Source organism: Bombina bombina, chromosome 5, assembly GCF_027579735.1.
Source record: "Bombina bombina isolate aBomBom1 chromosome 5, aBomBom1.pri, whole genome shotgun sequence".
NCBI lineage: Eukaryota > Metazoa > Chordata > Amphibia > Anura > Bombinatoridae > Bombina > Bombina bombina.
This window is the reverse complement of record NC_069503.1, coordinates 199,446,950-199,472,520: the sequence shown is the minus strand read 5'-3', so window position 1 is coordinate 199,472,520 and position 25,571 is coordinate 199,446,950. Positions and strand designations below refer to the sequence as shown.

Sequence of the window (25,571 nt, the reverse complement as noted above, 5' to 3'; positions counted from 1 at the left end):
GCTGCTACCATTAAGCCGATCACCTCCATGCATTGAGCTACTGACGGGTGTTGAATGGAATGAAGGACACGGCATGCATTTTGAAGCTTTGTTAACCTGTCTTCTGTCAGGTAAATCTTCATTTCTACAGAATCTATAAGAGTCCCCAAGAAGGGAACTCTTGTGAGTGGAAAGAGAGAACTCTTCTTTTCGTTCACCTTCCATCCATGCGACCTTAGAAATGCCAGTACTAACTCTGTATGAGACTTGGCAGTTTGAAAGCTTGAAGCTTGTATCAGAATGTCGTCTAGGTACGGAGCTACCGCAATTCCTCGCGGTCTTAGTACCGCCAGAAGAGCACCCAGAACCTTTGTGAAGATTCTCGTAGCCGTAGCCAATCCGAATGGAAGAGCTACAAACTGGTAATGCCTGTCTAGAAAGGCAAACCTTAAATACCGGTAATGATCTTTGTGAATCGGTATGTGAAGGTAAGCATCCTTTAAATCCACTGTGGTCATGTACTGACCCTTTTGGATCATGGGTAAAATTGTCCGAATAGTTTCCATTTTGAACGATGGAACTCTTAGGAATTTGTTTAGGATCTTTAAATCCAAGATTGGCCTGAAAGTTCCCTCTTTTTTGGGAACCACAAACAGATTTGAGTAAAACCCTTGTCCTTGTTCCGACCGCGGAACCGGATGGATCACTCCCATTAATAAAAGATCTTGTACGCAGCGTAGAAACGCCTCTTTCTTTATTTGGTTTGTTGACAACCTTGACAGATGAAATCTCCCTCTTGGGGGAGAGAATTTGAAGTCTAGAAGGTATCCCTGAGATATGATCTCTAACGCCCAGGGATCCTGGACATCTCTTGCCCAAGCCTGGGCGAAGAGAGAAAGTCTGCCCCCCACTAGATCCGTTCCCGGATCGGGGGCCCTCGATTCATGCTGTCTTAGGGGCAGCAGCAGGTTTCCTGGCCTGCTTGCCCTTGTTCCAGGACTGGTTAGGTTTCCAGCCTTGTCTGTAGCGAGCAACAGCTCCTTCCTGTTTTGGTGCAGAGGAAGTTGATGCTGCTCCTGCATTGAAATTACGAAAGGAACGAAAATTAGACTGTCTAGCTTTAGGTTTGGCTCTGTCTTGAGGCAGGGCATGGCCTTTACCTCCTGTAATGTCAGCGATAATTTCTTTCAACCCGGGCCCGAATAAGGTCTGCCCTTTGAAAGGTATATTAAGCAATTTAGATTTAGAAGTAACGTCAGCTGACCAGGATTTTAGCCACAGTGCTCTGCGTGCCTGAATGGCGAATCCGGAATTCTTAGCCGTAAGTTTAGTTAAATGTACTACGGCATCTGAAATAAATGAGTTAGCTAACTTAAGGGCTTTAAGCTTGTGTGTAATCTCATCTAATGGAGCTGATTCAAGTGTCTCTTCCAGAGACTCAAACCAAAATGCTGCTGCAGCCGTGACAGGCGCAATGCATGCAAGAGGTTGCAATATAAAACCTTTTTGAACAAACATTTACTTAAGGTAACCCTCTAACTTTTTATCCATTGGATCTGAAAAGGCACAGCTATCCTCCACCGGGATAGTGGTACGCTTAGCTAAAGTAGAAACTGCTCCCTCCACCTTAGGGACCGTTTGCCATAAGTCCCGTGTGGTGGCGTCTATTGGAAACATCTTTCTAAATATCGGAGGGGGTGAGAACGGCACACCGGGTCTATCCCACTCCTTAGTAACAATTTCAGTAAGTCTCTTAGGTATAGGAAAAACGTCAGTACTCGCCGGTACCGCAAAATATTTATCCAACCTACACATTTTCTCTGGTATTGCAACTGTGTTACAATCATTCAGAGCCGCTAACACCTCCCCTAGTAATACACGGAGGTTTTCCAGCTTAAATTTAAAATTTGAAATATCTGAATCCAGTTTGTTTGGATCAGAACCGTCACCCGCAGAATGAAGCTCTCCGTCCTCATGTTCTGCAAATTGTGACGCAGTGTCTGACATGGCCCTAATATTATCAGCGCACTCTGATCTCACCCCAGAGTGATCACGCTTACCTCTTAGTTCTGGTAATTTAGCCAAAACTTCAGTCATAACAGTAGCCATATCCTGTAATGTGATTTGTAATGGCCGCCCAGATGTACTCGGCGCTACAATATCACGCACCTCCCGAGCGGGAGATGCAGGTACTGACACGTGAGGCGAGTTAGTCGGCATAACTCTCCCCTCGTTGTTTGGTGAAATATGTTCAATTTGTACAGATTGACTTTTATTTAAAGTAGCATCAATACAGTTAGTACATAAATTTCTATTGGGCTCCACTTTGGCTTTAGCACATATAGCACAGATATCTTCCTCTGAATCAGACATGTTTAACACACTAGCAAATAAACTAGCAACTTGGAAATACTTTTCAAGTAATTTACTATAATATGAAAACGTACTGTGCCTATAAGAAGCACAGAAAAAGTTATGACAGTTGAAAATTAATAAACTGAAAAGTTATAGCATCAAATCTTTGTAAAAAACACAATTTTAGCAAAGGATTGCTCCCATTAGCAAAGGATAACTAACCCTGATAGCAGAAAAAAAAAAAAAAAAATACAGAAATAAACGTTTTTTTATCACAGTCAACTACAATCTCACAGCTCTGCTGTGAGTGATTACCTCCCTCAAAACAAGTTTTGAAGACCCCTGAGTTCTGTAGAGATGAACCGGATCATGCAGGGAAGACAAACTTCTGACTGAATTTTTTGATGCGTAGCAAAAGCGCCAAAAAAGGCCCCTCCCCCTCACACATAACAGTGAGAGAGATCAGTAAACTGTCATAAATTAAATAAAACGACTGCCAAGTGGAAAAAAATAGTGCCCAAAACATTTTTTCACCCAGTACCTCAGAAAAACAGAATTTATGTTTACCTGATAAATTTCTTTCTCCAACGGTGTGTCCGGTCCACGGCGTCATCCTTACTTGTGGGATATTCTCTTCCCCAACAGGAAATGGCAAAGAGCCCAGCAAAGCTGGTCACATGATCCCTCCTAGGCTCCGCCTACCCCAGTCATTCGACCGACGTTAAGGAGGAATAATAGCATAGGAGAAACCATATGGTACCGTGGTGACTGTAGTTAAAGAAAATAAATTATCAGACCTGATTAAAAAACCAGGGCGGGCCGTGGACCGGACACACCGTTGGAGAAAGAAATTTATCAGGTAAACATAAATTCTGTTTTCTCCAACATAGGTGTGTCCGGTCCACGGCGTCATCCTTACTTGTGGGAACCAATACCAAAGCTTTAGGACACGGATGAAGGGAGGGAGCAAATCAGGTCACCTAAATGGAAGGCACCACGGCTTGCAAAACCTTTCTCCCAAAAATAGCCTCAGAAGAAGCAAAAGTATCAAACTTGTAAAATTTGGTAAAAGTGTGCAGTGAAGACCAAGTCGCTGCCCTACATATCTGATCAACAGAAGCCTCGTTCTTGAAGGCCCATGTGGAAGCCACAGCCCTAGTGGAATGAGCTGTGATTCTTTCGGGAGGCTGCCGTCCGGCAGTCTCGTAAGCCAATCTGATGATGCTTTTAATCCAAAAAGAGAGAGAGGTAGAAGTTGCTTTTTGACCTCTCCTTTTACCTGAATAAACAACAAACAAGGAAGATGTTTGTCTAAAATCCTTTGTAGCATCTAAATAGAATTTTAGAGCGCGAACAACATCCAAATTGTGCAACAAGCGTTCCTTCTTTGAAACTGGTTTCGGACACAGAGAAGGTACGATAATCTCCTGGTTAATGTTTTTGTTAGAAACAACTTTTGGAAGAAAACCAGGTTTAGTACGTAAAACCACCTTATCTGCATGGAACACCAGATAAGGAGGAGAACACTGCAGAGCAGATAATTCTGAAACTCTTCTAGCAGAAGAAATTGCAACTAAAAACAAAACTTTCCAAGATAATAACTTAATATCAACGGAATGTAAGGGTTCAAACGGAACCCCCTGAAGAACTGAAAGAACTAAATTGAGACTCCAAGGAGGAGCCAAAGGTTTGTAAACAGGCTTGATTCGAACCAGAGCCTGAACAAAGGCTTGAACATCTGGCACAGCTGCCAGTTTTTTGTGAAGTAACACCGACAAGGCAGAAATCTGTCCCTTCAGGGAACTTGCCGATAATCCTTTTTCCAATCCTTCTTGAAGGAAGGATAGAATCCTAGGAATCTTAACCTTGTCCCAAGGGAATCCTTTAGATTCACACCAACAGATATATTTTTTCCAAATTTTGTGGTAAATCTTTCTAGTTACAGGCTTTCTGGCCTGAACAAGAGTATCGATAACAGAATCTGAGAAACCTCGCTTCGATAAAATCAAGCGTTCAATCTCCAAGCAGTCAGCTGGAGTGAAACCAGATTCGGATGTTCGAACGGACCCTGAACAAGAAGGTCTCGTCTCAAAGGTAGCTTCCAAGGTGGAGCCGATGACATATTCACCAGATCTGCATACCAAGTCCTGCGTGGCCACGCAGGAGCTATCAAGATCACCGACGCCCTCTCCTGATTGATCCTGGCTACCAGCCTGGGGATGAGAGGAAACGGCGGGAACACATAAGCTAGTTTGAAGGTCCAAGGTGCTACTAGTGCATCCACTAGAGCCGCCTTGGGATCCCTGGATCTGGACCCGTAGCAAGGAACTTTGAAGTTCTGACGAGAGGCCATCAGATCCATGTCTGGAATGCCCCATAGTTGAGTGACTTGGGCAAAGATTTCCGGATGGAGTTCCCACTCCCCCGGATGCAATGTCTGACGACTCAGAAAATCCGCTTCCCAATTTTCCACTCCCGGGATGTGGATAGCAGACAGGTGGCAGGAGTGAGACTCCGCCCATAGAATAATCTTGGTCACTTCTTCCATCGCTAGGGAACTCCTTGTTCCCCCCTGATGGTTGATGTACGCAACAGTCGTCATGTTGTCTGATTGAAACCGTATGAACTTGGTCCTCGCTAGCTGAGGCCAAGCCTTGAGAGCATTGAATATCGCTCTCAGTTCCAGAATATTTATCGGTAGAAGAGATTCTTCCCGAGACCAAAGACCCTGAGCTTTCAGGGATCCCCAGACCGCGCCCCAGCCCATCAGACTGGCGTCGGTCGTGACAATGACCCACTCTGGTCTGCGGAATGTCATCCCTCGTGACAGGTTGTCCAGGGACAGCCACCAACGGAGTGAGTCTCTGGTCCTCTGATTTACTTGTATCTTTGGAGACAAGTCTGTATAGTCCCCATTCCACTGACTGAGCATGCACAGTTGTAATGGTCTTAGATGAATGCGCGCAAAAGGAACTATGTCCATTGCCGCTACCATCAACCCGATCACTTCCATGCACTGAGCTACGGAAGGAAGAGGAACGGAATGAAGAATTCGACAAGAGTCCAGAAGTTTTGTCTTTCTGGCCTCTGTTAGAAAAATCCTCATTTCTGAGGAGTCTATAATTGTTCCCAAGAAGGGAACCCTTGTTGACGGGGATAGAGAACTCTTTTCCACGTTCACTTTCCAGCCGTGAGATCTGAGAAAGGCCAGGACGATGTCCGTGTGAGCCTTTGCTCGAGGGAGGGACGACGCTTGAATCAGAATGTCGTCCAGGTAAGGTACTACTGCAATGCCCCTTGGTCTTAGCACCGCTAGAAGGGACCCTAGTACCTTTGTGAAAATCCTTGGAGCAGTGGCTAATCCGAAAGGAAGCGCCACGAACTGGTAATGTTTGTCCAGGAATGCAAACCTTAGGAACCGATGATGTTCCTTGTGGATAGTAATATGTAGATACGCATCCTTTAAATCCACCGTGGTCATGAATTGACCTTCCTGGATGGAAGGAAGGATAGTTCGAATGGTTTCCATCTTGAACGATGGGACCTTGAGAAATTTGTTTAAGATCTTGAGATCTAGGATTGGTCTGAACGTTCCCTCTTTTTTGGGAACTATGAACAGATTGGAGTAGAACCCCATCCCTTGTTCTCTCAATGGAACAGGATGAATCACTCCCATTTTTAACAGGTCTTCTACACAATGTAAGAACGCCTGTCTTTTTATGTGGTCTGAAGACAACTGAGACCTGTGGAACCTCCCCCTTGGGGGAAGTCCCTTGAATTCCAGAAGATAACCCTGGGAGACTATTTCTAGCGCCCAAGGATCCAGAACATCTCTTGCCCAAGCCTGAGCGAAGAGAGAGAGTCTGCCCCCCACCAGATCCGGTCCCGGATCGGGGGCCAATATTTCATGCTGTCTTGGTAGCAGTGGCAGGTTTCTTGGCCTGCTTTCCCTTGTTCCAGCCTTGCATTGGTCTCCAAGCTGGCTTGGCCTGAGAAGTATTACCCTCTTGCTTAGAGGACGTAGCACCTTGGGCTGGTCCGTTTTTACGAAAGGGACGAAAATTAGGTCTATTTTTTGCCTTGAAAGGCCGATCCTGAGGAAGGGCATGGCCCTTACCCCCAGTGATATCAGAGATAATCTCTTTCAAGTCAGGACCAAACAGCGTTTTCCCCTTGAAAGGAATGTTTAGTAGCTTGTTCTTGGAAGACGCATCAGCCGACCAAGATTTCAACCAAAGCGCTCTGCGCGCCACAATAGCAAACCCAGAATTCTTAGCCGCTAACTTAGCCAATTGCAAAGAGGCGTCTAGAGTGAAAGAATTAGCCAATTTGAGAGCATTGACTCTGTCCATAATCTCCTCATAAGGAGGAGAGTCACTATCGAGCACCTTAATCAGTTCATCAAACCAGAAATATGCGGCTGTAGTGACAGGGACAATGCATGAAATGGGTTGTAGAAGGTAACCCTGCTGAACAAACATCTTTTTAAGCAAACCTTCTAATTTTTTATCCATAGGATCTTTGAAAGCACAACTATCCTCTATGGGAATAGTGGTGCGTTTGTTTAAAGTAGAAACCGCTCCCTCGACCTTGGGGACTGACTGCCATAAGTCCTTTCTGGGGTCGACCATAGGAAACAATTTTTTAAATATGGGGGGAGGGACGAAAGGAATACCGGGCCTTTCCCATTCTTTATTAACAATGTCCGCCACCCGCTTGGGTATAGGAAAAGCTTCTGGGAGCCCCGGCACCTCTAGGAACTTGTCCATTTTACATAGTTTCTCTGGGATGACCAAATTTTCACAATCATCCAGAGTGGATAATACCTCCTTAAGCAAAATGCGGAGATGTTCCAATTTAAATTTAAAAGTAATCACATCAGATTCAGCCTGCTGAGAAATGTTCCCTAAATCAGTAATTTCTCCCTCAGACAAAACCTCCCTGGCCCCCTCAGATTGTGTTAGGGGCCCTTCAGAGATATTAATATCAGCGTCGTCGTGCTCTTCAGTAACTAAAACAGAGCATCCACGCTTACGCTGACAAGGGTTCATTTTGGCTAAAATGTTTTTGACAGAATTATCCATTACAGCCGTTAATTGTTGCATAGTAAGGAGTATTGGCGCGCTAGATGTACTAGGGGCCTCCTGAGTGGGCAAGACTCGTGTAGACGAAGGAGGGAATGATGCAGTACCATGCTTACTCCCCTCACTTGAGGAATCATCTTGGGCATCATTGTCATTATCACATAAATCACATTTATTTAAATGAATAGGAATTCTGGCTTCCCCACATTCAGAACACAGTCTATCTGGTAGTTCAGACATGTTAAACAGGCATAAACTTGATAAGAAAGTACAAAAAACGTTTTGAAATAAAACCGTTACTGTCACTTTAAATTTTAAACTGAACACACTTTATTACTGCAATTGCGAAAAAACATGAAGGAATTGTTCAAAATTCACCAAACTTTCACCACAGTGTCTTAAAGCCTTGAAAATATTGCACACCAATTTTGGAAGCTTTAACCCTTAAAATAACGGAACCGGAGCCGTTTTAAGCTTTAACCCCTTTACAGTCCCTGGTATCTGCTTTGCTGAGACCCAACCAAACCCAAAGGGGAATACGATACCAAATGACGCCTTCAGAAGTCTTTTATAAGTATCAGAGCTCCTCTCACATGCGACTGCATGCCATGCCTCTCAAAAACAAGTGCGCAACACCGGCGCGAAAATGAGACTCTGCCTATGCTTTGGGAAAGCCCCTAAAGAATAAGGTGTCTAAAACAGTGCCTGCCGATATTATTATATCAAAATACCCAGAATAAATGATTCCTCAAGGCTAAATAAGTGTTAATATCAATCGATTTAGCCCAAAAAAGGTCTACAGTCTAAATAAGCCCTTGTGAAGCCCTTATTTACAATCGTAATAAACATGGCTTACCGGATCCCATAGGGAAAAATGACAGCTTCCAGCATTACATCGTCTTGTTAGAATGTGTCATACCTCAAGCAGCAAAGGACTGCAAACTGTTCCCCCAACTGAAGTTAATTGCTCTCAACAGTCCTGTGTGGAACAGCCATGGATTTTAGTTACGGTTGCTAAAATCATTTTCCTCATACAAACAGAATTCTTCATCTCTTTTCTGTTTCTGAGTAAATAGTACGTACCAGCACTATTTGAAAATAACAAACTCTTGATTGAATAATGAAAAACTACAGTTAAACACTAAAAAACTCTAAGCCATCTCCGTGGAGATGTTGCCTGTACAACGGCAAAGAGAATGACTGGGGTAGGCGGAGCCTAGGAGGGATCATGTGACCAGCTTTGCTGGGCTCTTTGCCATTTCCTGTTGGGGAAGAGAATATCCCACAAGTAAGGATGACGCCGTGGACCGGACACACCTATGTTGGAGAAATTAAACTATTTTACATGCCAGCAAAAAACGTTTAACATTAATAAATTGAGTGTTATTAAAAAGCCTGTTGCTAGTCCCTGCAAATTAGGCTAAAGTTTTATGCATACAGTATAATTCCAGTGAAGTGCCATTCCCCAGAATACTGAAGTGTAAAATATACATACATGACAGCCTGATACCAGTTGCTGCTACTGCATTTAAGGCTGAGTTTACATTATATCGGTATGGCAGAATTTTCTCATCAATTCCATTGTCAGAAAATAATAAGCTGCTACATACCTCTTTGCAGATTAATCTGCCCGCTGTCCCCTGATCTGAAGTTTACCTCTCCTCAGATGGCCGAGAAACAGCAATATGATCTTAACTACTCCGGCTAAAATCATAGAAAAACTCAGGTAGATTCTTCTTCAAATTCTACCAGAGAAGGAATAACACACTCCGGTGCTATTATAAAATAACAAACTTTTGATTGAAGGTATGAAACTAAGTATAATCACCACAGTCCTCTCACACATCCTATCTATTCGTTGGGTGCAAGAGAATGACTGGTAATGGCAGTTAGGGGAGGAGCTATATAGCAGCTCTGCTGGGTGAATCCTCTTGCACTTCCTGTTGGGGAGGAGTTAATATCCCATAAGTAATGGATGATCCGTGGACTGGATACACTTAACAAGAGAAATGAAAGAGCTCATTGAGAGATTGAGAGAGAGAGAGAGAGAGAGAGAGAGAGAGAGAGAGAGAGAGAGAGAGAGAGACACACATATATATATATATATATATATATATATACACATAGATATATAGACATAGATATATATATACACACACACACATACACACTGTCCCTCTTCCTGTAATTTAGCTCTTAAATTTCCCCTCCCCCAGAGTTTCTGAAAAGTAATGAACTCCACCATTTCTGAACTTAAGTTTTAACCTTATCTTTCTGTCGTGCTTTGAACAATTAGGAACAAATATAAAAAAGGAAATATGGCTTTGTGGGTTTCAATACAGCCTTATCTTTAACTAATTGTTCTCAGCAGGAGATAAAAGAAAAAACTAGTTCAAACATGGCGGCACCCAATACTTTATAGAAACTAAACTTTTACACTTATTTTGTTAATATTTAAACAACTAATATAATGATAAAAATACAGCTACATATCATTCCAAGGCTAATCGTTCCTTTGAATACATTATGTCTATCCTATATTTACTTTTGAATATTCCTTTAAACATAATCCAATCGTAGAGAGATCCACACTCACTGGATTTGTAGAAAGTATTAAATTATTGTGAAATAATTGCACAAAGATTTTGCAATGTATATCAGAAAAAAGTAAATGTAAGGGAATATTAACAAATTGTAAACAGGAGTCTGTCAATAATACTTTTATCAAACATGACTAGTACTTCTGGTAAATTCAACCCACACAGGAATTCATGCAGGGCATCAGTCACCTTTAAACCTCTCCAAATTATAGGTTGGTATAGTCTGCTCAGCATTTCTTCTACTCCTTGCCTCAGCTTTTGTTGGTGAAAATAGCTTAGCACCTGGGAAAACAAACATATTTCACAAGCTATAATAATGGGTGAATAGTTTAAAGAATCTATTTGACTTTTTAGTGTTAATAGATTTTTACGCCTTCAGAAAATAGTTGTTCACTTTCCAGCTTGAAACTTGATTTGCAACATTCATACTACATTTCAGTTTGGTATTCCTAATATCACTGATAATAAATTACATTGCTACAAAAGAGGTAAGAAATGTATATACTGTAGCATACGTCCTCTTTAGACAGAAGAAGTCTCATTCTAAAAAGCTTGAATAGGAGACCATGTATAAATGTTTGATTTCAATTAAAGGGACATAATACTCATATGCTAAATCACTTGAAACTGATGCAGTATAACTGTAAAAAGCTGACAGGAAAATATCACCTGAGCATCTATATGTAAAAAAGGAAGATATTTTACCTCACAATCTCCTCTGCACAGCAGAGTAAGTTCTGTGTAAAAAGTTATACTCAGCTGCTCCCAGCTGCAGGTTAAAAAAAAAAAAAAAATGAAGAAATGAACAGCAGCCAATCAGCATCAGCAGTGCTGAGGTCATGAACTCTTTTACTGTGATCTCATGAGATTTGACTTAACTCTCATGAGATTTCATAGTAAGCTGAATTGGGAAATAATGAGAGTGCACGATGCTCATCCCCTAAGCTGTCCCAGGACAGACACAATAATATGCTGCTTAGAAATCCTTTACAATGGGAGGTGGCTACTGAGAAACTTGTGAGGTAAAATATTCTTTTTTACATAGAGATGTTCAGGAGATATTTTCTAGTCAGCTTTTTACAGCTATGCTGCATCACTTTCAAGGGTTTAAACATTTGGGTATTATGGCCTTTTAAATCTTTCCTAGTTAAGATGTCTTTGTAAAGATTTTTTTTTTCTCTTTTGGGGAAGGTGGTGTTCTGGGAAATTTAAATAATTGGCTAAATATTAACTTTGTATTCAAGTTAATAGCAATGCTGGTAATTAAAATTCAATAAAGTATTCCGCTGGATTCTGCCTCTTGCCTATGGAGCGCTCTAGCTGTGCATATGCTTCAGAACGTACAGATCACAGCAAGGCTGCAAACAGTGAATCTCTATAGTGTACCCATGTGTGCCCCACACAGCCCCCATGATTAGACAGGAATACACTAAAAGGAGGGTGTGGAGGGGGAAAAACAAAGAAAGTAATGGGATTTGCAAACAGTTTTTAACCTAGAAATTTATTGTGGATATTTAAAAGTTTATTACTTCACCAAAAATATTTTAACTAGAGGAACTATTCCCACAATTATCTTACTGTCAATTGGGATTATTAAGCAGCATTTTTATGCATTTTTTACTTTTGGTTATGGTTACTTTTTATTTACTTTGTGTTTTTATGCGTAAGAAATGTAAAATTGTCAAATAGGATATAGGTCTCATATTTAAACTAATTCAAATGTATGACAATTACTTACAAACATACTTTCATTTTAGTCCTTACTGCAATAATAAATATAGATTATAAACAAATGTCAAAAGTGCATAGAATTGTTTTTATTTCAGATACAATTAAAAAGAAATAATACTATACCTCTCGCACTTTGGGATTCACTGGTGAATTTCTTGGAAGATGAACACCATGATGCATTAAGTCCTGAATACAGCAATTCTCAATTGTCTAGGAAAAAAGAAAATATTTCCAAATACCAAAGATGTCCTTTTTTGTGCCCTTTTAAAGGTTTGATAGAAAGAAAAGAAAAAAAAAAAAGTTCCCTGTCGCTTTAAACCAAAACTTCAAAGAAAAATAGAGCAGGTAAGTACTATCTATTTCTTATCTGCCTTCAAAAGCTACATTTATGTTCAGCAATACACACTGGGTTAAAAGGTATAGTCTAATCAAAATTAAACTTTTATTCAGAGAGAGCATGCCATTTTAAGCAACTTTTTAATTTACTCCTATTATCAATTTTTCTTTGTTCTCTTAGTATCTTTATTTGAAAAAGCAAGAATGTAAGCATAGGAGCCTGTCCATTTTTGATTCAGCAACAGGGTAGAGCTTGCTGATTGGTGGCTAAATGTAGCCACCAATTAGCAGGCGCAACCCAGGGTGCTGAACATAAAATATGGTCCGGCTCGTAAGCTTAGAATTCTTGCTTTTTCAAATAAAGATACCAAGAGAACAAAGAAAAATTGATAATAGGAGTAAATTAGAAAGTTGCTTAACATTGCATGCTCTATCGCAATCATTGAAGTTTAATTTTGACTAGACTATCCCTTTAAAGAACCATCTCAGCAGCTAACAACTAAAATGTAGAGCTTTGTAGGAAAGGAAAAAAAAATCCTAAACTAATTTACTAAATGTTTAAAGCCTTTTAGATGTGGCATACAAGTGGATACCCAGTCCCTCATGTTTTGTGGCATTCTGTAACTGGTTTAATGATTTCAGTTATCTTAACATATAGTCTCACTATCATCCAATAGAAAAAGCTTAGTACACACTAGAAGGGAACACTCCACTTTCGAAAAAAGTACCAGTTTGTAACACTGAGTAGTCTATAATTTGTATATAGCAAGAGATACAAAGTTTATATGGTTTAACAAAAGCAAAACAAAAATACTGAAGGACAATACCTCCGAAATGTCACCTGAAGCTTTCTTCCATGCCCTAAAATATATATCTGCAATGTGGACCATCAAGGACCTGGTTAAAACAGACAAAAGAAAATGTAAATACACTTAATCTGAACTTCAAAATGTGTAGTAGATTTTTTTCTGTCAGATTTTTCTATCAGTCAATCAAAAATCCTGAGCAATAAACCGCAGCAAGAATAAGCACCAATCACACTTTTCTTCTCTAGGCACAGCTAATGATTGGCAAATCCTCCAAATGCAAAAAAAAAAAAAAAAAAAAAAAAAAGGGGAAATTTATGCTTACCTGATAAATTTGTTTCTTTTACGATACAATGAGTCCACGGATTTCATCCTTACTTATGGGATATCACTTCCTGGTTAACAGGAGGCGGCAAAGAGCACCACAGCAGAGCTGTATATATGGCTCCACCCTTCCCTCCCACTACAGTCATTCGACCGAAGTTAGGAAGAGAAAGGAAAAGCCAAGGTGCAGAGGTGACTGAAGTTTAACAAAACTAAAAAACCTGTCATAGAAGATACAGGGTGGGCCGTGGACTCATCGTATCGTAAAAGAAACAAATTTATCAGGCAAGCATAAATTTCCTTTTCTTTTACAAGATACGATGAGTCCACGGATTTCATCCTTACTTATGGGATACAATACCAAAGCTACAGGACACGGATGAAAGGGAGGGACAAGACAGGGAACCCAGACTGAAGGCACCACTGCTTGAAGAACTTTTCTCCCAAAAACAGCCTCAGACGAGGCAAAAGTATAAAATTTGTAAAATTTGGAAAAAGTGTGAAGACCAAGTTGCAGCTTTGCAAATCTGTTCAACAGAAGCATCATTTTTGAATGCCCATGAGGAAGCCACCGCCCTAGTGGAGTGAGCTGTAATTCGTTCTGGAGGTTGCTGGCCAGCAGTCTCCTATGCAAAACGGATGATACTCTTCAGCCAAAAAGAAAGGAGGTAGCCGTAGCTTTCTGACCCCTACGCTTCCCAGAAAACACAACAAATAGGGAAGAAGATTGACGAAAAACCTTAGTCGCCTACAAGTAAAACTTCAAGGCAGGGACCACATCCAAATTATGTAAGTCGCTCCATTTTAGAAGAAGGATTAGGACACAAGGAAGGAACAACAATTTCCTGATTAATATTTTTAGTCGAAACAACCTTAGGAAGAAATCCAGGTTTGGTACGTAACACTACCTTATCCGAGTGAAAAATAAGATAAGGAGAATCACATTGTAATGCTGAAAGCTCAGAAACTCTGCGAGCAGAAGAAATAGCAACCAAAAACTTTCCAAGATAATAACTTAATATCAATGGAATGCATAGGTTCAAACTGAACCCCTTGAAGAACCTTAAGAACTAAATTCAAACTCCAAGGAGGAACAATTGGTTGAAACACAGGCCTGATTCTAGTCAGAGCCTGACAAAAAGACCGAACATCTGGAACCTCTGCCAGACGTTTGTCAACAAAATAGACAAAGCAGAAATCTGTTCCTTTAAGGAACTCGCTGACAACCCTTTCTCCAATCCATCTTGGAGAAAAGACAAAATCCTGGGAATTCTAACCCTACTCCATGAGTAGCACTTGGATTCGCACCAATAAAGATATTTACGCCGTATCTTATGGTAAATTTTCCTAGTAACAGGCTTACGCGCCTGAATCAAAGTATCTATAACCGAATCAGAAAACCCACGCTTAGATAAGATTAAGCGTTCAATCTCCAAGCAATTAGCTGCAGAGAAGCTAGATTCGGATGATGGAAGGGTCCCTGAATGAGAAGGTTGTTCCTCAATGGAAGCTTCCACGGAGGCTGGGATGACATGTCCACCAGATCGGCATACCAAGTCCTGCGAGGCCACGCAGGGGCGATGTGTATCCCCGATGCCCTCTCCTGCTTGACCCATTTAATCACCCGGGGAAGGAGAGCAAATGAAGGAAACACATGAGCTAGGTTGAAGGACCAAGGCACTGCCAAAGCATCTATCAGTTTGGCCTGGGGATCTCTGGACCTGTATCTCAGAAGCTTGGCATTCTGACAAGATGCCATAAGATCCAACTCCGGCCTGCCCCACTTGAGAATCAGGTTGGCAAATACCTCCGGATGGAGTTCCCATTCCCCCGGATGAAAGTTCTGTCTGCTCAGAAAATCAGCTTCCCAGTTTTCCACTCCTTGGATGTAGATTGCTGACAGATAACAAGAGTGAGCCTCCGCCCACTGAATTATCTTGGTTACTTCTGTCATCGCTAAGGAACTCCTTGTTCCTCCCTGATGATTGATGTAAGCTACAGTCGTAATGTTGTCCGACTGGAATCTGAGGAATTTGGCCGAAGCCAACTGAGGCCAAGTCTGAAGCGCATTGAATATTGCTCTCAACTCCAGGATATTGATGGGAAGTAGGGACTCCGATCGAGTCCATACCCCCTGAGCCCTCAGGGAGTTCCAGACTGCTCCCCATCCTAACAGGCTGGCGTCCGTTGTCACTTTACCTCTTCCTATTTCTAACACAAGCAAAGAGAATGACTGGGGTGGGAGGGAAGGGAGGAGCTATATATATAACTCTGCTGTGGTGCTCTTTGCCTCCTCCTGTTAACCAGGAAGTGATATCCCATAAGCAAGGATGAAATCCGTGGACTCATCGTATCTTGTAAAAGAAAAAAACAGTCCGGACAAGGAATTCTTGTAAAAGGACCTTTACTAGTCCATCAGGGTCCTACAAAATAAATGTTTCAAGCCACTGCCTGGCCCTTAATCATGTATATGGCAGCAATTTGCAAATACGGTATACATTGTTGAGCCCTATAGGGCATCAGTACTTGAAACAATGAATAGAATTGTTATAAATATTATTGCAAACTGTTGCCTTACAGTGCTAAAGATACCAAAATAAAAGGGTACATTTGACAACAGAAGTAACCTGAGGAGGGTTTTTTTTCCTTAAAATGCATGTTGCATCTACATCATGAATTATAATTTTGACTACATGTGTCTAAAAGCAATCATTCTGTTACATTTTCGAGTTAGAATTTTGAAGTTCAAGTTATGCACTCCCTCCTGTGTGGGGGCTGTGGAAAACCATTATTCTAAAAAATAAATTACAGGAAAAGCATGCAAAATAAGTAATAAAAGTACTTTGCAAAGGATCTTTTTTGACATGCAAAATAAAACATTTTACTTGGAATTAAATGTTGAGTTTAATGCCCCTTTAGTAATCCAGTAATTATAAACTCTCCATCACACTACACAGTAATTGCTTACATCATATACTGGTATCTGACTGGCCATAGAGGACTAAGTAAAAATAATAAAGAGGGCGTTCAATGCTAAGTTCTTGATTTACAAAAAAACAGATGTTAACCCCCCCCACACACACAAAAAACAAACAAAACAAAAACACAAAACAAAAATGGTACTTTAAGTGATGTAAATTTAGATGAATCGGTGCCCGGTTCTTAATAATCCTATTAAAAACAAGGGCACTTTAATTTAAAAAAAATTACATTTCACTTGTTTTCTTCAAATACTTACCTTTTAATCTTCACAGCCACTCCACCGAGTGCCCCGGCCGTCGGAAGCCTCTTCATATGTCAGAATGCAAAAATGCTTGTAGTAAAAGTTATCACTGTTTTAGTGTTAACATTTTTCTCTGCAAATGCATGTTAAGCATAGCTAGATGATATTATCAGTGCACCAGCATTTTAAATACTGCAGATGCTCAGGGTGTGATCATATCAGAAAATTAACAAACTAAGTAATTACCAGACGGTTCAAGCACCGTAGGCTCTCGGAGCAAGGGCTGTGTTTAAAATGCTGGTTCACGGTGCATACTTAAAAGGGACAGTCAGTTCCATCAATCATCATTTAGCAATGTAGCCCAGTTTTGTAACATATTGTGTTTGCCAGTAAAATAACTTACTGTTCGCGCCGCAGCCGTTTCAAAATGTCCATTAAGCCCCTCCCCTTTTTTGTCATCCATGACATCATCATGTTCTTGTGATCTGTGTAATTTTTCTACCCTCCTCGTAACCGGCTTTTGCGTATGTGCAATGCACCTATTGTACTGAAGCCGGTTACGAGGAGGACACAGTTGTCAATCAATTTTTATCTATTTATTTCTGAGAGCTGGAATTGGTAGTTTGAAGCATGGTTACCATTTAATTCCAGTACAAAAGAAAAAAAAAATATTACAGCCCTTGTATGCCTTCATATGTTTCTCCTCTGCTTTTCACTTCATAAAAAGCACACATATTTACTTCTAATTAGGCTGCAAAGTGTACCGCGTAGCATTAGCCTCAGCTACTCAGTCAATACCACAGCTATTCCCATTTCCTAGCGCATTGCGGAAAAAAAAACCTTGCACTAGCTGAAGGTGCTGAACAATAAGAACGAGATTATACAGCTTTTATGTAATTGTGGATCTACTTATCCCCAGTACATTCCAGAAAGCAGCCAGATAATTTGCAATAATTATTTCACAAAATTTCTTTGTCACATTCAAATTGCTTTACTGAGAATTCTAGAGAAAAAAAAACCACTTTTTTTTTAAAAAAAAAACAATACACCGTTCACCTACATGCCAAATTTCTCTAGAATTCCCAGTAAAGCAATTTGAATGTGACAAAGAAATTTGTGAAATAATTATTGCAAATTATCTTATGCTAAATGTGGTCTACATGATGCATGTATAATGTGCGTTCTATAAAAAAAAATGCATTAAAATCTAGCTGCTTTCTGGAATCTACTGGGAATAAGTAGATCCACAATTACATAAAAGCTGTATCATCTCGTTCTTATTGTTCAGCACCTTCAGCTAGGGAAAGGGTTTATTTTCCGCAATGCGCTAGGAAATGGGAATAGCTGTGGTATTGACTGAGTAGCTGAGGCTAATGCTACGCGGTACACTTTGCAGCCTAATTAGAAGTAAATATGTGTGCTTTTTATGAAGTGAAAAGCAGAGGAGGAACATATGAAGGTATACAAGGGTTGTAATATTTTTTTTTTCTTTTGTACTGGAATTAAATGGTAACAATGCTTCAAACTACTAATTCCAGCTCTCAGAAATAAATCAATAAAAATCGCTTGACAACTGTATCCTCCTCGTAACCGGCTTCAGTACAATAGGCGCATTGCGCATGCGCAAAAGCCAGTTACGAGGAGGATAGAAAAATTACACAGATCACAAGAACATGGTGATGTCACTGATGATGAAAAAGGGGAGGGGCTTAACAGACATTTTGAAATGGCTGCGGCGCGAACAGCAAGTTATTTTACTGGCAGTCACAATATATTACAAAACTGGGCTACATTGGTAAATGAGGATTGATGGAACGTTTATATCTATAACTTAAAACGGTTTTTGAGTTGACTGTCCCTTTAAATACACTTTTGAAACACCTATAGCTTTTATTAGGAGCATTTTTGCTAAAAAAAAAAAAAAAAATTATGCTTACCTGATAATTTTCTTTTCTTCTGACGTGAAGAGTCCATAGCTGCATTCATTACTTTTGGGAAATACAGAACTTGGCCACCAGCAGGAGGCCAAGACACCCCAACAAAAGGTTTAAATACCTCCCCCACTTCCCTCATCCCCCAGTCATTCTGCCAAGGCAACAAGGAACAGTAGGAGAAATATCAGGGTGAAAAAAGGTGCCAGAAGAACAAAAATTACAGCCGCCTCATAGATAAAACACGGGCGGGAGCTGTGGACTCCTCCTGTCAGAAGAAAAGAAAATTATCAGGTAATCATAATTTATGTTTTTCTTCTTAAAAACGAGTCCACAGCTGCATTCATTACTTTTGGGAAAACAATACCCAAGCTAGAGGACACTGAATGCAAACAACGGGTGGCTACAAAAGGCGGCCCCTTCGAAAAGACGCCACAGCCTGAATTACCCGACACCCAGACGACACGGGTGAAAACCCGAAGCCCAGGTAACTGCACATTCGTTACACCACCAGCAAAGCCGAACTAGAGACCACTCAGTCCCAGAGTCCGTTGAGCCCAAACCGCTTTCGAGGAGTCAGCCCCGCGGTTCACAACTCCCATGAAGGTACTCGGCCGAAAGACAAGGACCACTATCTACCCTCAAAAGGGAGAACAGATTCCCAGGAAAAAAATCAAAAGGATCATTCCACACGGCTCAACAAACAGAACAACCCATGGTTGTCTTACGATAGTAGCACCCAGGGAGACGAAATACCTAGAAACACAAGGACCTAATGAAAAAAAGAGATCCATACACAGGGAAACACGTCCCAAAAAGGACTCGAGGGACACCCTCATATCCCTGACTCAGTACAGGTACTCCAGAAAAACATGAGTTCCCTGTTGCCTCGTAACAGATCGAAACCTGCAGTCTAGGCAAGCAGAGAAAGCAGAAATAGGATAATTATCCCAGTAGATAATAAATAGCATTTTAAAGCCTGCTAGCACAAATTCAAAGTGCAATTAGCTGTAGCTGGTTTCAAACCGCAAACCTTCCAGGGGCTCAACAACAGCCCTCCGAAGACCAGGCTTCAGGAAGCATCCCCTCACAGCACCAGAAGAAAAGAGGATATCAAAAGTCCTCCCACCGAAGGGGAGGACTGACTCTGGAAGAAAACAGTCAACACTGCATAGTAAACCAATCCCCGATCCTCCCTCCAGGGTAATGGTCCCAGCCCAAAGGCTAGTCAAAGACCGAAGACAAGAGTCCCAGACCTCTGGAAGAGAAAGGGAAGGGTCAACAAGGAACAAAGCCCCTGAGTAGACCTCTGACCGCTACTACAGCTACCGTGAGTCAGGATAGACATTGTGCTAGGGTACGATACCCCCTACGCCAAGGGAAGACGGATCTCAGGCCCCCAGTATCTATATATCAGAATCCAACACATAGCAGGAGCCCCAACGGGGTTCAAACCCTCAGCCTCCCACTGCAGAAGCAGTGGAACCAGTTACTACTCCACATCTCCCGTTCCAGAATTCTGAAACGCAAGAAGGGAAAAAACCCTTACAAGGCAAGAAAACAAGGACCCACAGGTCGCCACAGATACTAAGGTAAGTCTGAACCAGGAGAACCCATCCCCCGCTCTAGAAGAGAAGGGAACTAAAGCAACGGAAAACCACCCTGCCAAAGAGGCGAGACCCCTCGGCCATATCATCAACCCAGTTGAAAGACACCTGGAGTCAAAAGGAACATCAAATGCGCCAGAAGACCAGTAGGAACCCGTCAGAAAGACCTAGAGCCTAAGCCACAGGCAGATGGGCATCTCCCATAAAAAACAGAGCCCCGTCCCCCTCTGAGAGAGGCACATGGGACCACAAACACCTAAGTTGAGACTGAACCATCCACACCCATCCAGGGATAGACATGGGCCTAGGCCAGGGTCCTCGAAAAACGGAATCTCCTATGATTAGGAGTGCACCATCTAAAGTCCATAGACTTGGCGATCTAGCAACAGTCTCAAACCCAAGAGTCTGAAAGAGCTCCTGAACAGTTTAAGAATTAGGCACTCGGTGCACCTGGATCGCTAGGAAAATCTCGTAGACAAGCCTTAACACGTGTTACACACACTGGCAAGGTAGCAACCAACACCCAAAGGTGAATGAGAACCCTGGACCCTGCTTGCCATCCCAGAGAGTTAGACATAAGGCATCCACCCCGAAGCCCCAACGGAACATCAAGGATAAATGGTCAACTACCTGACCCCAAAAGGGCAACCGTCTGAAAAAGACCTAGACTCTTCACTGTTAAACTTAAGGCTATATTTGCAATGACGACGCAGAAAACACCCAAACGTCGAAGACCGTGATCAGACCAAGGGTATATTATGGAAGAGACAACAGCCAGAAAACCTTATAGGATCGATCTTCCAAAAAAACCTCTTTAACAGGGTAAAGGTGGAAACCTTGCAGCTCCCCACAGAAGGCAGGGAAATCCTGCACACCACCTCTTAGAGTAACGCAACTCTGAGCAGAGGAAGGACATGCCCGCGCTTCCAGACCAGATGATCCCCCCAAGGCGGGAAGGAAGGAGACTCCCCACCACAAGAAAACGTTTAATAGGGTAAAGAGTCAGCATCCAGAAGAACTTTAAGTGAAAACACATATTGTTCACTACTCGGAACACCAGACCATATAGGTCACTCACATCTCCCAACTCTAAAGGAATGGAAATTACGGTTCTGAGTCCCCAGGGACCTGAAGAACCATGACGTCTGCACAAAACAGATCCGTATCCCAGGTGAGTTGCCCGAAACAGCCAACCTTAAATCGGCACTCACAACCCTACATTCAGAGGAGTTGTATTTAAACAGTAGGCCTCATACTTCAAATAGGATCCGAGCCCAGAGTCCATAGCAATAGGCCAAGTGACATTCAAAATCCGACAGGATTAAATCTGCACCACGAGGGTGACATGAACCCAGGAAACAGCAGAAAGTCGTCCGTCCAGTACCTGCCTGGTATAAGGACACTCCAAAACTGCCCAAGGTCCAAGAAAATTCAACCCAAAGGATCGATAAATGAACAAGAAAACATAATTCTATTATTCAAAAAGTGCGCAACTTACGAGGAAGTGCCCATGCGACCACAAAATCGCAAATATCGGTTCCAGAGAAGAACGTCTGTAAAATGAAAATCTGACATAAACTTAAAAGAACAACAAATTAAACACATCCATCCGGATCAAAATTAAAATGAAGGCAACACCTATTGGTTGAACGCCCAAGGTGAATGAGAACGCCAATGGGACCAGCTGATCAGAGGCCCCATTCACTCAAGCTCAGAACTGGAACCGAAACATAAAGAAAAAATAAAACAGATGTTAAGGAGATTGGCTTCATCCACAAACATCATATCCAATTTGCCATCCAACATCTAAGGCCTCAGATCCCTCGGCCCACTAGGACTGGGATCCTCCAAATCGCCAAAACATGTCTTAAAAGAACACAAAGACGTGCCAGCCTATAAGGGAAAGCAAAATCATCCCTCGCCAGATCAACGAGAGACCCTGGCCCCGAGGTTGAGGCCCCTGAAGCCTCAGAGGCCAACGCTTCCCCAGAAGGCCGAAATGAATCAGGCGATCCCACACCCGACAGGCCCTGGTTAACAGAATACGGACAGTATCTTAGAAATATTTCACTTGGGAGATATAAATGAGCCAACGCCATAGAAATGGCCATGTGGAACCGTGCCGTAAACGTCTGGAGGAAACAAGCCACCCTCCGGAGGAGTAAAGGCCATAGGGACACCTGCTTGCGTAGCCGAGAAAGGGTCTGGGGCACGCGCCTCATGGGACATGGAAACCTCAGAGACGGATGGCTCAACACACTCTAAGCTCTGTGATCCAGGAGAAGAGAGTACGCTAGAACAGCAATCGAAACATAATTGATGGTCATTGATTACCTGGATCATTTCATATTCATCACAAGACACATTCTCCGTATCGGAGACATCCATGTCTAACATATCAGAATCCCCCATAATCTTGGGATTACAAAAACTAACTGGCACCTCTTTTACACCCCCAATGGCTGGGGCACTCACCACCTCTTGTGAACCAGACAACTCATGAGCCAGACTCTCTCTGTCGCACACAGTCAGCATATGGAAGTGAGAAACAACGTAACCGCACCCGTCACAAGGTAAACGTGCCAGTCATCCAAAAGGGCGCACAATCTCGAGAGATCGCGTCATTAAGATAAGGCTGTTATGTTCTTTAAAAGCTGTGAGCCTAGGTATTGCTACGCATTAGCAGATAGAACCACATAACAAACATGATTAAAGTCCCCCTGTTCAATAACCCCCCTCAGGAGATATTAACACACGATTCCTTATTAAGATAAAAGGAGTCCCACTGGGACCCTACCTTGTTTAACATTACATTCCCATATCGAAAAAAAAGAAACAATCTTACCGGAATCTACGTCGTGGAACAGGAACACGGCCCTTCAAGTGTGACAGATAGTAGCCTCGCTTCTGACATGGACTTGAGTGAATAAAAGGTAGGCAGCGAAACTTGTCAATGCTGATTACCAAGGAGCTGTTATTATGAGTCAGGATGGGTTCGCAGGAAAACTCTCCCTGCATCTCCGGACTCTAACTTTCATCCATGCTCTCACTGAGAGGCTGACAGGATAACTTAAAGGGACACTAAACCCAAATTGTTTTCTTTCATGATTCAGATAGAGCATGCACTTTTAAGCAACTTTCTAATTTACTCCTATTATCAATTTCTTTGTTCTCTTGCTATCTTTATTTGAAAAAGCTAAGGAGCCAGCAAATTTTTGGTTCAGAAACATGGACAGCACTTGTTTACTGGTGCTGTCAAATCAGCAAGGACAACCCAGGTTGTTCACCAAAAATGGGCAGGCATCTAAACTTAAATTCTTGCTTTTCAAATAAACATACCAAGAGAATGAAGAAAATTTGATAATAGGAATAAATTAAAAAAAGTTGCTTAAAATTGCATGCTCTATCTGAATCACGAAAGAAAAAATTTGGGTTCAGAGTCCCTTTAAAACTACAGTCTCTTTGCGAAGAGTACTACCCTCTATAAGAGACCATCTCGAACTTCTGACACTTCTCTGCCAACCTCCTGTGACGAAAGGCAAAGAATGACTGGGGGATGAGGGAAGTGGGGGAGGTATTTAAGCCTTTGGCTGGGGTGTCTTTGCCGCCTCCTGGTGGCCAGGTTCTGTACTTCTCAAAAGTAATGAATGCAGCTGTGGACTCTTCCCGTTTAAGAAGAAAAATGTTTCTATTTAAAACTGAAATGCATCCATGTTGGGTTGGCTTTAATGTCAGTTTAAATATTTCATATGCATATATTTTGCAACAAAGGAGCTAAATTATGGAAATGGGTGAATGGACGCATAAATACAAGTGAATAGATAGATGTATAGATGGGAATGTCAACTAGAGGATGAGTAAGAATTTAGGCTTTATTTAAAATTAAAGAGGTAGTATCTGTCGATCAAAAAAAATAAAAAAGAGTCCGGCAACTCACTTTGGTAAACACTGTAGTTGATTTTTAATGGTTCCATGAATCATTTTAATGAAGTTGGCATTCCAGCTGAATAGAAAGCTAAGAAACCGCCTACCCTAAAAACAGAAAAAGAAAATTAAATGCACTAGCCACTAGCTAATTTACAGCATGATTTTAAATAATCACACACTAAAGATAATCATATGGCAAAATTCCCACAATTTTCAAATTCAGATGCTAGCTTCAATCAGAGAAAAAAAACTCATTAACTTGACCCACAGTTCGTAAATTGCATTGTAGTTTTGAGAGTTTGGTTAAAAATAATTTAAGCAATTTATACCAACGTCACACTTCCATTTTGAAATGTATAGTCAATTATTCATATTCTTTAAAGGGACATAAAACCCTAAATATTGATTTCATGATTCAGATAGAGCACACAATTTTAAACAACTTTCCATTTTACTACCATTATCAATTTTGCTTCATTATCTTGGTATCCTTTATTGATGGAGAAGCAGAGCTAGTTGAACACATTGGTAAGCCAATGACAACAGGCATATATATGCAGCCACCAATCAGCAGATAGCTCCCAGCTTCTGAGAATACCTAGGTATGCTTTTTTCAACTAAACAAAGTAGATAATAAAAGTAAAGTGGAAAGTTGTTTAAAATTGCTTGTGTTTCGAGTGGTTTCCGGAGGAGGAGCTAACTGCACACACCTGTGTGTGATTACCTTCCAGTCCTGCAGCTGCTGGTGGAGTTTCTCGTGCCAAACCCAGGGACCTGGGTAGCTTCTTGGATAGCCTGTATCAACGCTCCTGGAACCAGACAGTGGACAGACATCCCACTGTGCTGACATTATTAGTCAGCTTGCAAAAAGCCTATACCTTGGGCTTCCTCTTTTTATATATATTAGAACTTGTGATATAACTTCAAAGAGGAACAGAGTGCCTCCCTCCCCCACCGGTGCTGCGTGGGAGGTTGAGGCTATCTTTATACACTCTCTCTGCTATACTGATAAACTGCCTTGAACCTGGCCCTATTTACCTGCAGGATAACAGCAGATTCTCTCCATACCCTTTCCTCCCCCACCGGTGCTGCGTGGGAGGATAAGGCTATTTACATATATCAACACTGCTGCACTAACAAAGGACCTGATGTTTTTTTCCTGACTCCTGCCCTGAGTACCCACAGCAGCGCGGCGGACCCCCCACATACCTTCCTCTCCCCCACCGAAGTTGCGAGGGAGACAGAAATCATCCGTGAGACTGAGCTGAAGTGTGGTGGCGGAGCCGCATCTTCAAGCAGGGAGCGATAAGTACTCGAAGCGGCTCTGCTCGGTGCCGGACTGAAAGCTTGCTGGAGAATCCCCCCTCCCCCACCGGTGCTGCGTGGGAGGTCGGGGCTGTGTGTAGCTAGCCTGGCAGTTGCCGCTGAGATCTCCCTGTGCAGCGCCTCTGCATATCTCTGCTCTGGTTCCTCGAGACGCTGTGGGTAAGCGCTAAATTAGGAGGTGCTCAATCTGGGAGCATGTTTTTCTCTCTTCACCTTTTTTTTGGGGATACCAACCAGAGCTGCATGTCCTGGGGAACACTGTATGGATCCTGGTAAAAATGCTATGGAAGATGGCTGTATAATTAACCCCTCTAATAGGTATCAGCAATTTTGGCATTTTCT

The 25,571-nt window shown here is 41.9% G+C and overlaps 1 protein-coding gene across 1 annotated transcript in view; it reads right to left on the bottom strand.

Moving 5' to 3' along the window:
- The window catches only part of NCAPG2 (non-SMC condensin II complex subunit G2), a 365,294-nt gene that overhangs the window by 309,980 nt on the left and 29,743 nt on the right, over nucleotides 1–25,571 (bottom strand). Inside the window, exons 7-10 of the mRNA XM_053713827.1 lie at nucleotides 23,914–24,008; nucleotides 12,913–12,982; nucleotides 11,873–11,959; nucleotides 10,208–10,300 (exon numbers count right to left, since the gene is read on the bottom strand). Of these exons, the coding sequence (XP_053569802.1) occupies nucleotides 10,208–10,300; nucleotides 11,873–11,959; nucleotides 12,913–12,982; nucleotides 23,914–24,008 (345 nt within the window). The remainder of the gene's footprint in view (nucleotides 1–10,207; nucleotides 10,301–11,872; nucleotides 11,960–12,912; nucleotides 12,983–23,913; nucleotides 24,009–25,571) is intronic.